At 41.6% G+C, this 15705-nt stretch overlaps 1 protein-coding gene across 1 annotated transcript in view; it reads left to right on the top strand.

The window, feature by feature from the left end:
• The first annotated feature begins 12107 nt into the window (after nucleotides 1-12107).
• The window catches only part of ACADL (acyl-CoA dehydrogenase long chain), a 37932-nt gene continuing 34334 nt past the window's right edge, over nucleotides 12108-15705 (top strand). Inside the window, 3 exon segments of the mRNA XM_037745051.1 lie at nucleotides 12108-12269; nucleotides 12642-12728; nucleotides 12823-13035. Coding sequence (XP_037600979.1) covers nucleotides 12108-12269; nucleotides 12642-12728; nucleotides 12823-13035 — 462 coding nt within the window.

The raw sequence follows: 15705 nt of genomic DNA, 5'->3' as shown, positions 1-15705 counted from the left end.
CAATTTCTGCCTTTCATCTATCACCAAATGTGTATATCAAACCTTGCTAATTAGAAAAGTAAATATCATAAATATATTTTCAGTGGTAAAATTAGTGGCTTGTTCAATAACTTAGTTATCAATCAGATCTCACTAGGATAATAAGTAGTATTCAAGATATACAATTAAACTCAAGTATTTCAGAAATGCATCCCATACTTGGCACCTCAAGCTTGATCCTCAAACAATCCAGTGTCTATCTATCGGATTTCTAATGCTAACTATAAGAGGAACAGAATCTTACCTCTGGAATATTGCTGATCCAGCTTCAAGTCATTACAGCACTAAAGAGGACAGAGAGCAGGGTTTTTATCTTGTTCTGTGAACTGCTGTATACTTGCTTATAAATACGTGTTTAATACATGCCTATGTAAGTGGGCAGAATCTGGTCTGATATTTTTATTGTAACCTATCATCAATTCAATGTGTGGGGAAATAGACAACCCCACCAATCTCAAGTTTTTCCACAGTTAGTGCTATTTGCCACAAAGATAAGAATCTCAGGGTTGTATGTGGCCAAATAAGCTCCTTTTACAACACTCATTAGTTTGAGAAAAACATTTGTTTGAATTAAATAAAATTAATTCCTACCTTCATAAATCCTAATATAAAAGACCATGTATATAGTACTCCCAAATAATAATTTTGGATGAAGAGCTAATATTTGGTGCTATTTTATTAAGAGACTTTACTTGCCAGCAATTTAAGTATATTATTTGTGATCAAAGATTAGTATAAACAAGCAGCATAAATTATCTTGGCTTTTAAGAGCTAAGTAAAGAATGAAGATGTCAGAATTTAGCCCTTGACTATATTCCTATTTAACTTCAAAAATCTAGGGTCACAAGAATGAGGCATGAACTTAATAAAACAATGAGTTTTTCACCACTATCCTCAGGGACTAGGAATATTGTCCTCTGTAGTAGTAAGAATGTTCAAAGGTATAGTAAAGAAACATAAACCTTATTTTTCCCAACTGTAATTGAATTATCATACTCTAAAGATGTTTCTAGTATTGCTCTAATTTTGCAATTGTGCTCTAGGAGAAAGCCAATCTGTAAAGCAAGTTGATATCTCACTGCAACATACCAAGGTCCAAAATGTCTCTTTCTGTCTTCCTAATGGTCTTGCTTAATGGAATGCACTTTTAAATGTAATTTATGCCTTGCTTTATGAATCACAAAGATATTTTGTTAAATATGCCAGATGATAAATACTTGTAAATTGAGAAAATGAGATATTGTTTATTAACTCTTTTTCCTTTTTTTTTTTTCCTGAGACAGAGTCTTGCTCTGTCCTCCAGGCTAGAGTGCAATGGCACGATCTCAGCTCACTGCATCCTCCACCTCCCAGGTTAAAGCAATTGTCCTGCCTCAGCCTCCTGAGTAGCTAGGATTACAGGCGCCCGCCACCATGCCTGGCTAGCTTTTGTATTTTTAGAAGAGACATGGTTTTATCATGTTGGTCAGGCTGGTCTCAAACTCCTGACCCCAGGTGATCCCACCCTATCCCCCGCCTGCCACCTCAGCCACCCAAAGTGCTGGGATTACAGGTGTGAGCCACTGAGCCTAGCCTATTTATCAACTCTTAGACCATCACCCCAAGAAGATAATGAGCTAAGATTTTCTTTAGCTGCAAAGGTGATTATCTCATCCAGAAGCAGCTGGGTGAAAACCCACATTGCAAATGTTGACTGCCTATCACTCTCTGAGTATGAAAGCTCCTATTTCCTTCTGAGTAATCAAAGAAAATCTGTGAGATTTCTTGCTGCTATTTTGTATCTTGCAGATAGGCCTAATGATGGGGATTGGGAGGAGGGAGGATTTGCCCTCAATCCGGTACACTTGGTGGCATGAACTGAGGCAACCAGCCAGCAGAGTCCAGGGAGCTGGCAAAACCATGACTAACCAGGAAGGACACAGTGTCTGTTTTGGCTTCTCATCTTTGAAACTGCCCTCTTTTATGAAGTTTGCCCATGATGGCAGGACTTACACTCGCATCACAGCAGAAGCTCCCGAGAGATGTTTTTTACTCACCATTCTCTCTCCATGCTGGTACCCAGCACCAAAGTCTCTCATGTTTCCTTTCCTTCTTTTGCTCTGACGAATCCCAAAATCCATGGGGCCAGGAAGGTCTTGGGCTTGGATCTTCAGGCAGAAGTGGGCTATTTTCACAACAATCTTTCACAGAACAATGAAATCTTTCTCACCCATTCAATATTTCCAAGCTCAAGCTCCAACACTAGACCATGTGTTCTGAAAATTCCATCTTGAAAAAGAGGTAGTTGATGGGTATGAGGTTTTAACCACCTAAAATATAAGCAGGTAAAAAAAAATTTAAGGATAATAGTGTTTACTATGAGTGGGGCGTTTTACAAACATTTTGTTTATCCTTACAACAATCTTATGAGGTATCTTCACTTCTCAGTTGAGAAATCTGAGATCTGAGATAAACAATTTGCTCGGGATTATCTGGTAGATTGAGCCCATTTACCCTCCCCCTTCTCAACCCCCCATGCCAAAATTCTTTTCCTCACTCTCTCTCTTCTTGTCTTTTCCTCCGTTTTCAACTCTCATATTCATGATCAATGTTCAAAATAATAAAAACAGTCGGGAATTAGCTTACGAATAGATGTAGGCTTATCTCCACTGCACTCTAAGCACTTGATTTATATTTATTTGCTTTTGTCTGTCTCCATAGACAAGTTCCATAGGGTTAAAAAATGTGCTTTGTCTGTAGTCCCGGCTACTCGGGAGGCTGAGGCAGGAGAATTGCCTGAACCCAGGAGGCGGAGGTTGCGGTGAGCCAAGATCGCGCCATTGCACTCCAGCCTGGGTAACAAGAGCAAAACTCCGTCTCAAAAAAAAAAAAAAATGTGCTTTGTTTCAGACCAGCAGGCCAACATGGTGAAACCCTGTCTCTGCTAAAAAATACAAAAATTAGCCAGGTGTAGTGGTGGGTGCCTATAATCCCAGCTGAGGCAATGGAGAGTCGCTTGAACCCGGGGGGCCAAGGTTTCAGTGAGCCGAGATCACGCCACTTCACTCCAGCCTGCGCAAAAGAGTGAAGCTGTCTCAAAAAAAAGAAAATGTGCTTTATTGGTTTCTGTCTATAGTATCTGGAAGATCGCCTGGCATATAGGCATGTATAAGGCTTTCAATAAATATTTGTTGAATGAATTAATAGACAAGCAGATGAGTGAGATAGAGAAGTCTGCAAATAGACCTAAATACATAAGGTAGTACAAATGATAGAGGTCATATTTTAAATCAGTAGAAAACATGGATTATTGCAATGAACTGAATGTTTCAATCCCCCTGGAAATTCATGTATTGAGAAATCCTAACTCCCAATGATACAGAAAGGCTGGACTCCTGGGTAAACTGCACCCTTAAGCCTGAAACCTTGGCCCTAAGTGAAAACAACTGACTCTCTTTTTCTGCCCAAATGTTGCCTTTTGGGGCAGACTTATGCCCATGAAAGACTAAAGCTGGCAGAGCAACACAACTGGCTGAGTGTCAATGATACAAGTGGCTGAGAGGCAAACAGAGAAACAACTGTCAGAGACTGCAGATAGACACAACTAACTTCAGACCCTGTGGCTTCAGAAAGGGGCCCGGCTGAAGAGGGCTGGGCTTCAGGGAAAAATCACCTTCCCAGCCGCTTTCCAGTTTCCCTTTCCACTGAGAGCCACCCACCGCTCAGTGAAGTCTTCCGTATTCATCACCTTTCAAACAGTTTGTCTGACCTGATTCTCCCTGGATGCCAGGCAAGAACCTCAGTGCCGAGAGGGCAGGCAGGTGCAGTCCTGAATGGCAGAGCTGAAAGAGCCTGGCCAATATGGCAAAACCTTGTCTCTACTAAAAAAAAATACAAAAATTAGCCAGGCGTGGTGGCACGTGCCTGAAATCCCAGCTACTCAGGATGCTGAGGCAGGAAAATCGCTTGAATCCAGGAGGTGGATATTGCAGTGAGCCTAGATTTCACCATTGCACTCCAGCCTGGGCAACAGGGTGAGACTCCGTCTAAAAAAAAAAGAAATATATTTGGTCTTTGTTCCTGATTCCTGTTACAGAGTTTGTAAAACCCTTGAAATTTCCTGAATGATGGAAATGTCTTTAGTTACTTACAATGAGCCCCATCCTAACACTTGAGTTTACACTAATGAGGTGATTTACGGTGGGCCCCTAGCTAGCCCAGGCTGAGGCTAGTCATCAGAAAAATCAAGAGCTTAGAGGATTAGAAGGTTGGAATTTACAGCCTCACCCACCAATCTCTAGGAAGGAGGAAAGGTGGACATGAAGCTCTATAAAAACAAGATTTGATTAACTTGGAAGCTTTGCAGCCCCCCTCCTTCCACCCCCACCAAGTACCCTCCTTTATGCATCTCTCCAGTATGGCTGTTCCTGAGATAGATTGTTTTATAATAAACTGGCAAACACAGTAAAGTGTTTCCCTGAGTTCTATGAGCCATCCTGGCAAATTATGGAACACATCGAGAAAGGGTTGTGGGAACCCCAGTTTACAGCTGGCTGGTCAGAAGTTGCATTCACAACCTGGGACTTGCCATTGGCTTGTTAAGTGGGGGTAGTCTTGTGTAATGGAGCCCTTAGCTTGTGGAATCTGACATTACTCCAGATATGTGGCATCAGGATTGAATTTAATTGAATTGTAGGACATCAAGTTAGTATTCACTGGAAAATTTCCTGTTATGTGGAGGAAAAAAAGGATCCCACACATTGTGGTCACTGAAGTGGAGTGTGTTGATTACGAATAGAGAGAAAAACAGTTTTGTATGCTCCTTTACAGGTTCCTTATTGCCCTCACACTGGTAGGTTACTTGATCAGCTAATTATCACCTTGAAAGACCAAGAGTTTTGTTAACAACGTTGTGAAACCTCCATTCTTGTCTATGTAGTTTAAAATAACTTAAACAAGAGACAGGCAGCAAAGGAGATGCTGCAGAGTAGAATTTATTGTAAAGGAGAGAGGTGTAATACTCTGAGAGAGGTGCAGAATAAACAGTGCACCCTGAAAGACGATTCAGAGGAGGCTGCTGGTGAGGATGAGACAAGATTGACTGTTACTAGGGAAACTCCCTTTGTGGGAGTCTTACATGATTTTTCATAAAGGCGTGGGAAGAGGTGTTATTAGTAAGCATGTTCTGGGTGGTCCTCTGGGTGCACATGTGCAGTAGCTTTCATACAGCTCATATCTTATTGGCATCTTAAATCTCCATCCCGGGGTGTGAATTTTACCATTATAATGGGCAAAAGGGTCAATCTGAGGACAGGTAAATTAAAATGCTTATACCCTCTATAGGGGATATTCTCCACTAGAGATAGTTTTGCTTGAATGAGCTTACTACAGTGCAAATGCTGGGGCTTATTGTGTTGAAGGTTCGGTTATCATAGCTTCTGCTTTCAGAGACATGGCTACTTCCTTTCCTACCTATCCTGCCTCAGTTTGGTCACAGACTACAGATGGTAGAGGTAGGGATGGCAGGCCACAAGTCCCGAATTCTAGCAAGACTGATGCAGGCTTGTGCTCCCTCTGTCAACTAAAAATATTCACATTCTTCTAATTGTTTATAATATAATTAAAACTTTCTTTTTATTTACGTTATAAAGACAGGGTCTCCCCATGTTGCCCAGGCTGGTCTTGAACTTAGAACCTCAAACTATTCTCCTGCCTTAGCCTCCTAAAATGCTGGGATTACAGGCATGAACCTCCTGCCTAGCCAAAACTTTCTTTTTAAAACTTCCTCTTGGGGAGGATCCAAGATGGCAGAATAGGAACAGCTCTGGAGTGCAGTTCCCAGCAAGAACAACACAGAAGGTGAGTGAGCACTGCATTTCCAAACGAGTTTTCACTGCCCACAGACCAGGAGATTCCCAGGCTAAAAAGTACCACGAGTTTCCAGCACGGCTGTTTCAGCTGGTGCCATAGGTTGCCGCACAGAAACTCAAACAAATCTGGGCAGCTGTTTCAACTGGCACTTGGAACACCTGGTAGACAGAGCCGCCCATTCAACTGAAAGGGAGAGGGCTGAGACAGGGAGCCAGGTGATCTGGCTTGGCGGGTCCCAGACCCACAAAACAAGCAATCTAAAACGATCTGGATTGAGAGTGTTGTAGCAAGTGCAGCTGGACTGGGAAGGTCCAGTTCAGTGGGGGGAATGGCATTTGCCACTACCGCAAGGAAGTTCACACAGCAGCTGGACAGAGCCCATGGCAGCTCAGCAACACCTCTGCTGGCAGACTGTGACTAGACTATCTCCATGCTGGGCAAGTCATCTATGAAAAAAGGCAGCAGCACATCAGGAACTTATAAATAAAGCCCGACCTTCCTAGGACAGAGCACCTGCAAAAAGAGGCAGTTTTGAGTTCCGCTGCAGCAGACTTAAATGTACCTGCCCAGCAGCTCTGCATGGAACAATGGAGCTCCCAGCACAGCATTTGAGCTCCCATAAGAAACAGACTGTCTCCTCAAGCAGCTCCCCGACCCCCATATATCCAAAGAGATACCTCATAAAGGAGAGCTCAGGCCAACATCTGGTGGGTACCTTTCTGGGACAAAGATAACAGAAGAAGAAACGGGCAGCAACCCTTACTGTTCTGCAGCCCTGAGGGTGATCCCCAGGCAAGCAGGGTCTAGATTGGACCTCCAGCAGTCCTGATGCAGAGGGGCCTAACTGTTAGAAGGAAAGCTAGGAAACAGAAAGAAATAGCTTCAACATCAACAAAAAGGATGTCCACTCAGAGACCCCATTCAAAGGTCACCAACTACAAAGACCACAGGTAGATAAAGCCATGAAGATGGGAAGAAACCAGCACAAAAAGGATGAAAACAACAAAAACCAGAATGCCTCTCCTCCTCCAAGGGATCACAACTCCTCACCAGCAAGGGAACAAAGCTGGATGGAGAACAAGCCTGATGAATTGACAAAAAACAGGATTCAGAAAGTGGGTAATAATGAACCTCTCCAAGCAAAAGGATTGCTTACCCAATGCAAAGAAACTAAGAACCTTGAAGAAAGATTAGATGAAATGCTAACTAGAATAAACAGCTTAGAGAAGAATATAAATGACTTGATGGAGCTGAAAAACATAGCACAAGAACTTTGCAAAACATACACAAGTTTCAATGGCTGAATCAACCAGGTAGAAGAAAGGATATCATAGACTGAAGATCAACTCAATGAGAAGGCAAGATTAGAGAAAGAAGAGTGAAAAGAAATGAACAAAGGCTCCCAGAAATATGGGTTTATGTGAAAAGACCTAATCTATGTTTGATAGGTGTACCTGAATGTGATGGAGCAAATGAATCTAAGCTGGAAAACATTCTTCAGGATATTATCCAGGAGAACTTCCCCAACCTAGAAAGGCAGGCCACCATTCAAGTCCAGGAAACACAGAGAACACCACAAAGATATTCCTCAAGAAGAGCAACCCCAAGACACATAATCATCAGATTCACCAGGGTTGAAATGAAGGAAAAAAATGCTAAGGGCAGCCAGAGAGAAAGGTTGGGTTACCCACAAAGGGAAGCCCATCAGACTCACAGCAGATCTCTTGGCAGAAACCCTACAAGCCAGAAGAGAGTGGGGGCCAATATTCAACATCCTTAAAGAAAAGAACTTGCAACCTAGAATTTCATATCCAGTCAAACTAAGCTTCATAAGTGAGGGAGAAATAAAATCCGTTACAGACAAGCAATCGCTGAGAGATTTCATCACCATGAGGCTTGCCTTACAAGAGCTCCTGAAAGAAGCACTAAACAAGGAAAGGAACAAGCATTGCCAACAACTCCAAAAACATACCAAATGGTAAAGAGCATCAACACAATGAAGAAAATGTATGAACTAATGGGCAAAACATCCAGTTAGCATCAAAATGGCAGGATCAAATTCACACATAACAGTATTAACCTTAAATATAAATGGGCTGAATGCCCCAATCAAAAGACATGAACAGGCAAATTGGATGAAAAGTCAAGACCCATTGGTGTTCTGTACTCAGGAAACCCATCTCACATGCAAGGACACACATAAGTGAAAAATAAAGGGATGGAGGAAGATTTACCAAGCAATGGAGAGCAAAAAAAGCAGGAGTTGCAATCCTAGTCTCTGATAAAATGGACTTTAAACCAACAAAGATTAAAAGAAACAAAGAAGGGCATTACATAATGGTAAAAGGATTAATCCAACAAGAAGAGCTAACGATCCTAAATATATATACACCCATTACAGGAGCACCCAGATACACAAAGCAAGTTCTTAATGACTTACAAAGAGACTTAGACTCCCACACAATAATAGGGGGAGACTTTAACACTCCACTGTCAATATTAGACAGATCAACAAGACAGAAAATTAACAAGGAAATCCAGGACTTAAACTCAGATCTGGACCAAGTGGACCTAATAGACATCTACAGAATTCTCCACCCCAAATCCACAGAATATACATTCTTCTCAGCAACATACTGTGGCTACTCTAAAATTGACCACATAATTGGAAGTAAATCACTCCTCAGCAAATGCAAAAGAATGGAAATGATAACAGACAGTCTCTCAAACTACAGGGCAATCAAATTAGAACTCAGGATTAAGAAACTAACTCAGAAATGCACAAATTCATGAAAACTGAACAACTGGCTCCTGAATGTTGACTGGATAAACAATGAAATGAAGGCAGAGATAAAGATGTTCTTCAAAACCAATGAGAATTAAGACAAAATGGACCAGAATCTCTGGGACACATTTAAAGCAATGTCTAGAGGGAAATTTATAACAGTAAATGCCCACATGAGAGGCAAGGAAAGATCTAAAATTGACACTGTATTGCCAAAATTGAAAGAGCTAGATCAAAAAAACACGAAAGCTAGAAGAAGACAAGAAACAACTAAGATCAGAGCAGAACTGAAGGAGATAGACACACAAAAAATCCTTCAAAAAATCAACAGGAGCTGGTTTTTTGAAAAGATCAACAAAATAGACTGCTAGCCAGATTAATAAAAGAGAAAAGGGAGAAGAATCAAATAGATGCAATAAAAAAAGATAAAGGGGATATCACCACCGATTCCACAGAAATACAAACTGCCAACAGAGATTACTACAAACAACTCTATGTACATAAACCAGTAAACCTGGAAGAAATGAATAAATTCCTGGACACTTGCACCCTCCCAAACCTAAACCAGGAAGAAGTTGAAACCTTGAACAGACTAACAACAAGGGCTGAAGTTGAGGCAGCAATTAATAGCCTACCAACCAAAAAAAAAGTCCAGGTCCAGACGGGTTCACAGCTGAATTCTACCAGATATACAAAGAGGAGCTGGTACCATTTCCTCTGAAACTATTCCAAAGAAAACAAAAAGAGGGAATCTTTCCCAAATCATTTTATGAGACCAACATCATCCTGATACCAAAACCTGGCAGAGACTCAACAAGAAAAGAAAACTTCAGGCCAATATCCATGATGAACACAGATGCAAAACTCTTCAATGAAATACTGGCAAACCAATTGCAACAGCACATCAAAAAGTTTATTCATCATGATCAAGTAGGCTTCATCCCAGGGATGCAAGGCTGGTTCAATATATGCAAGTCTATAAATGTAATCCACCACAGTAAAAGAACCAAAGACAAAAACCACATGATCATCTCAATAGATGCAGAAAAGGCCTTTGACAAAATTCAACAGCGCTTTATGCTAAAAACTCTCAATAAACTAGGTATTGAAGGAACGTATCTCAAAATAATAAAAGCAATTTATGACAAACCTACAGCTAATATCATACTGAATGGGCAAAAACAAGAAGCATTCCCTTTGAAATCTGGCACTAGACAAGGATGTCCTCTCTCTCCACTTCTATTCAATACAGTATTGGAAGTTCTAGCCAGAGCAATTAGGCAAGAAAAAAAAAAAAAAGAGCATATTCAATTAGGAAAGGAGGAAGTCAAATTGTCTCTATTTGCAGAGGACATGATTGTATATTTAGAAGAACCTATCATCTCAGCTCAAAATCTCCTTAAAATGATAAGCAACTTTAGCAAAGTCTCAGGATACAAAATCAATGTGCAGAAATCACAAGCATTCCTATACACCAATAACAGACTAACAGAGAGCCAAATCATGAGCGAACTCCCATTCACAATTGCTACAAAGAGAGTAAAATACTAGGAATACAACTAACAAAGGATGTAAAGGACCTCTCCAAGGAGAACTACAAACAACTGCTCAAGGAAATAAGAAAGGAAACAAACAGATGGAGAAACATTCCATGCTCATGGTTTGGAAGAATAAATATCGTGAAAATGGCCATATTGCTCAAAGCAATTTATAGATTCAACACTATCTCCATCAAGCTACCAATGAACTTCTTCACAGAACTGGAAAAAAACACCCTAAGCTTCATATGGAACCAAAAAGAGAGCCTGCATAGCCGAGACAATTCTAAGCAAAAAGAACAAAGCTGAAGGCATCATACTACCTGACTTCAAACTATACTACAAGGCTACAGTCATCAAAACAGCATGGTATTGGTACCAAAACAGAAATATAGGCCAATGGAACAGAACAGAGGCCTCAGAGGCAATGCCACACGTCTACAACCATCTGATCTTTGACAAACCTCACAAAAACAAGCAATGGGGAAAGGATTCCCTGTTTAATAAATGGTGTCAGGAAAACTGGCTAGCCATGTGCAGAAAGCAGAAACTGTACCCCTTCCTGACACCTTACACTAAAATTAACTCCAGATGGATTAAAGACTTAAACATAAGACCTAACACCATAAAAACCCTAGAAGAAAACCTAGGCAAAAACATTCAGGACATAGGCATAGGCAAAGACTTCATGATTAAAACACCAAAAGCATTGGCAACAAAAGCCAAAATAGACAAATGGGACCTAATTAAACTCCAGAGCTTCTGTACAGCAAAAGAAACAATCATTAGAGTTAACTGGCAACCAACAGAATGGGAAAAAATTTTTGCAATCTACCCATCTGATAAAGGGCTAATATCAAGAATGTACAAAGAACTAAAACAGATTTACAAGAAAAAAACAAACAAAGCCACTCAAAAGCAGGCAAAGGATATGAATAGACACTTTTCAAAAGAAGACATATATGAGGCCAACAAATATATGAAAAAATGGTCATCATCACTGGTCATTAGAGAAATGTAAATCAAAACCACATTGAGATACCATCTCATGCCAGTGAGAATAGCGATCATTTAAAAATCTGGAGACAACAGATGCTGGAGAGGATGTAGAGAAACAGGGACACTTTTACACTGTTGGTGGGAGTGTAAATTAGTTCAACCATTGTGGAAGAAAGTGTGGCAATCCTTCAAGGACCTAGAAATAGAAATTCCATCTGACCCAGCAATCCCATTACTGGGTATACACCCAAAGGATTACAAATCGCTCTACTATAAGGACACGTGCACACGAATGTTCATTGCAGCACTGTTTACAATAGCAAAGACCTGGAACCAACCCAAATGCCCATCGATGATAGACTGGACAAGGAAAATGTGGCATATATGCACAATGGAATGCTATGCAGCCATAAAAAAACAATGAATTCGTGGTCTTTGTAGGGACATGGATGAATCTGTAAACCATCATTCTCAGCAAACTGACACAAGAACAGAAAATCAAACACCACTTGTTCTCACTCATAGGAGGGTGTTGAACAAGGAGAACAGGTAGACACAGGAAGGGGAGCATCACACACTGGGGTCTGTTGGGGGAAGGCTAGGGGAGGGTCAGCCGGGGAGTGGGGAGGTAGGGGAGGGATAACATGGGGAGACATGCCATATATAGGTGACGGGGGGATGGAGGCAGCAAACCACATTGCTGTGTATGTACCTATGCAACAATCCTGCATGATCTGCACATGTACCCCAGAACCTAAAGTACAATTAAAAAAAAAAGCAAAAAACTTCCTCTTTATGTTCTACTTTCAGTTAGTTAGTAGTTGATTTCTAACACAAAATGCCTCTTTTTCACTTCTACCATTTCAGGTTCATGGTAACTGTCCTTGATTAGTAAAATGGCCTTAACTCCTTGCTTTACCTCCTTTGAAATCCACTCCACATTCTTTCAAGTTCAAACGTCTTCAGATATTTTCCATACAAAAAAATTCATAAATCTCAAGAGCTCAGACTTCATTGAAATGAAATGCAGAAACACTATTGGTGACTTGAGTGAAAAGGTAATGGCAAGATCTGAATTCAAGTCAAGTATTATTGGAAAACTGAACTAACGTCGCGGTTTTTATTTGCATATTATATATTTTTTAATTTTTTTCAGGAGCCAGCCACTAATTTTTTTCAGAAAAAAATGACAAGGGCACAGTTCATTTAAATAGTTGCCTAATTTAAGTAAATCAGTTTCCAACGTTACAAAATAAGCTTCATGTACATTTTTATGGTTACGTATTTGGGTGGACCTGGGGGCTCCATAGCTGACTTCCATAACTCAAAGGGCTTCAGGACCGTAAAAAGGCTCAGAACTGCTTCCATAAACAAGAAAGAATGCTGCAAAGAAAGGCAGCAGTTTTGCTGTAAAATCCTACTGTTGACAGCCAAGAGGGACGTGTTGCTTCGCGACACTCAGCCCGCGGGGTCGTGGCGGCTCCAGTAGGGCGCACGCGGCGCCTTTATCTGGGCACGTGCGAGTGTTTTTTCGGGAGGACACCGCGGGTGGACGCGTCAGCTGACCGTCCTCCAGCCTCGCGCCGCGCCCTGCCCCGAGTCGCCAAGTAGCCGCGGAGTCGCCTCCGCTGCCCCCGCGCCCCTAGTGTTCCAGACTTGGCCGCTCGCCTCCTCCGAGGGTGCCTACTCGTACTGGGCGGCCGCCGCCCGCCGCGCGGTGAGTGCCAGCCGGGGCTTCCGCGGCGCGTGCCTGGAGGCTGTGGGGCGGGACAGCCAGTCACTCGGGTGGCTGGTTTGAAGCGGGAGGTGCGCGCGCTGCTGGGAGTGCGCCCCTACTCTGGCACGGGGTAGGGCTGGCATTGTTTCCCCGATCTCGCGGCCTGGGCGCAACCAGCTTCGGGGCGGAGAAAAAAGGGGTGTCAGCCGTGCTGCCCGGACGGAGCCCACCCGGGGGAAAACCGAGTTTCCCAGAAGCTCACTCCGGAGTCTCAGTACAGCCCGTCTAGTTCAACAGCCTGCAGTGGGACGCGGAAGCCTGCGTTTTGGGAGGAGGTGGTCACCCCCTGGGCCCGGCTGCAGGAGAGAGGGCTGTGAAATGTACATGAAGCTCATTTTGTAACGTTGGAAATTGATTTACTTAAAGTAGGCAACTATTTAAATGAATTGTGCCCTTGTCATTTTTTTCTTTAAAAAATTAGTGGCTAGCTCTTTGTCCCAGTTCGAACTGTGAACCCGGCGCCCCCGCGGCTTAGACCCTCCGCGCGGTGGTGAACCTGGGAGCAGGACTCAGTGCCCGGGTTGCAGCGCGGACCAAAAGTGTCCAGGACAAGCCAGGATAGAAATGACCTGGGGAGTGTTCCATCAGACAATGAAATTAGCTTTGGATTTATCAACAAATCCTTTAAATACAGAGGATTAATGAACGGAGAGTCTAAGTGGCTCAGTGACTATTAAGGTGGTCTTTATAATGTGATCAAAAGTTTCAGATACCATCTGATGCATAAAGCCTATTCACTGGGTAGACAAATTGGAAGCATGGAGAATTCATTATTTAATAAGAGTGAAGGAACTGGCAAATTAGCGAATGACAGCATTGGTGTAAAGTACTCTAATTTACTTTGAGAGCTACGAGATAAAATGCCTGTTCTTCCTGGGGTGGTATGGGAAGGCTTCATTGAAAAGGTGACTTTCTCTTTAAGTATATATCTTTAAAATACATACTTAACTCTTCCCTGAAACATTATAAGAAGTGATCCTCAAACTTTTTTTTTTTTTTTTTTTTTTTTTTGAGGCAGAGTCTCACTCTTGCCCAGGACGGAGGGCCGTGGTGCCATCTCTGCTCACTGCAACCTCCGCTTCCGGGTTCAAGCGATTCTCCTGCCTCAGCCTCCTCAGTACCTGGGATTACAGGTACTGTAATCCCACCACACCTGGCTAATTTTTGTATTTTTTTTTTTTAGTAGAGACGGGGTTTCACCATATTGGCCAGGCTGGTGCTGAACCCCTGACCTCGTGATCCACCTGCCTCAGCCTCCCAAGGTACTGCCTCAAACTTTTTAATAATAGGACTCCCTTATGCTCTTAAACTTAGAGGCTCCAAAGCCCTTTTGTTTATGTAGGTTATATCCATCTGTCTGTCTTATCAAAAGGTATCTACAAAACTGAGAAACTTTACAAATATTTAGTTTATTTAAAAGTTACAATAATAAGCTCATTACATGTTAACATAACAGTTTTTGTGAAAAATAACTTATCCTGAACAAACAGAAAAAAAGTGAAAAGAACGACATGTTTTACATTTTTGCAACTCCCTTAATGTCTGGCTTAATAGAAGATCGGCAGATAATTATATCTGCTTCTGTATTATCCATTGGCATGAGTTAGTTTGATTGAAGCATGGCAAGAAAATCTACTCTCAAATAGAGAACACTGGAAAAAGGGAGATCTGAGAGACCCTCTGAATGGGCTGGGGGGCTACAGATTTGTTGTAATAGCTTCTTGACCTTTAATGTGCATAGGAAATCACTTGAGAATCTTGTTGAAATACAGCTTCTGATTCAGTGGGTCTGGGATGGGGCCTGAGACTGTATTTATAACCAGCTTCCAGGTGTTGTGGATGGTGCTGGTGGAGATTGTCTCCCTTTTAAAAAGTAAAGGAGGCTTTAAAAAAAAAATTAACAGCTTAGCCAGCAAGATTAGTTGGAGTTTATTGCCTTAGAGTAAAAAATTCCAATTTTTCCAATACAGATTTCTTCATCTTTAGACTAAGAAATGCATGTTGCGATAAGCTTGCTGCCAAGTGTTTTGATTTTCTTCCTTCTGCATATTCTCTCGATTACCTTTGACTGATCTGAAAGTCTTTATTCTTTTGGCATTTCTTTTGCTTTCCTGTGTCTTAATGTATTTTACTTAGAAATATTGCAGAGATTTCCTTAACACAGTATAGGCTATTCAATTTTAAGATCCAGTCAGATTCTATTTTAAATTATGGCTGTATTATTTACTCATTATGTTGACAAATAATTCAGTGTCTTATGGCCCTAGTTTCTGATCTCAGCATATTTTTTCCTGAGGAAAAATCTCAAGTATGGAAAATCTGTATGGACAAATATGTGCTTTATAGTTTTATTTCTACTAGCAAGAAAAAGGAGCCAATCATTTCCATTCTAGAGATAAAATAAATGTTTATTTGATGCAGCAGGACAATGGTCAAGGTCCCCTGCATGTCCTGGTCCCCTGTTATCTCTGACCTCAGCCACTCTTCTCAGTCCACTCTGGCTACACTTGCCTCCTTGCTCTTTCTAGAACACATCAGACACCATTCAGACATACAGCCTTTGCTCTAGTTTCCCTTTTGTCCTAAAATTATTTTACTCTAGTGGTATGCCTCTGTCACCCTCAAGGGTTTGCTCTAATCTCACCTTTCTGGTTTAACCTACCCTGGCTGTGGCTTCTTTCTTTCTTTCTCTTTTCTTTCTTTTTTTTTTTTTTTTT

Source organism: Cebus imitator, unplaced genomic scaffold, assembly GCF_001604975.1.
Source record: "Cebus imitator isolate Cc_AM_T3 unplaced genomic scaffold, Cebus_imitator-1.0 Scaffold191, whole genome shotgun sequence".
Classification (NCBI taxonomy): Eukaryota; Metazoa; Chordata; class Mammalia; order Primates; family Cebidae; genus Cebus; species Cebus imitator.
The sequence above is the reverse complement of the archived record's forward strand: the minus strand, read 5'-3'. Positions and strand labels throughout refer to the sequence as shown.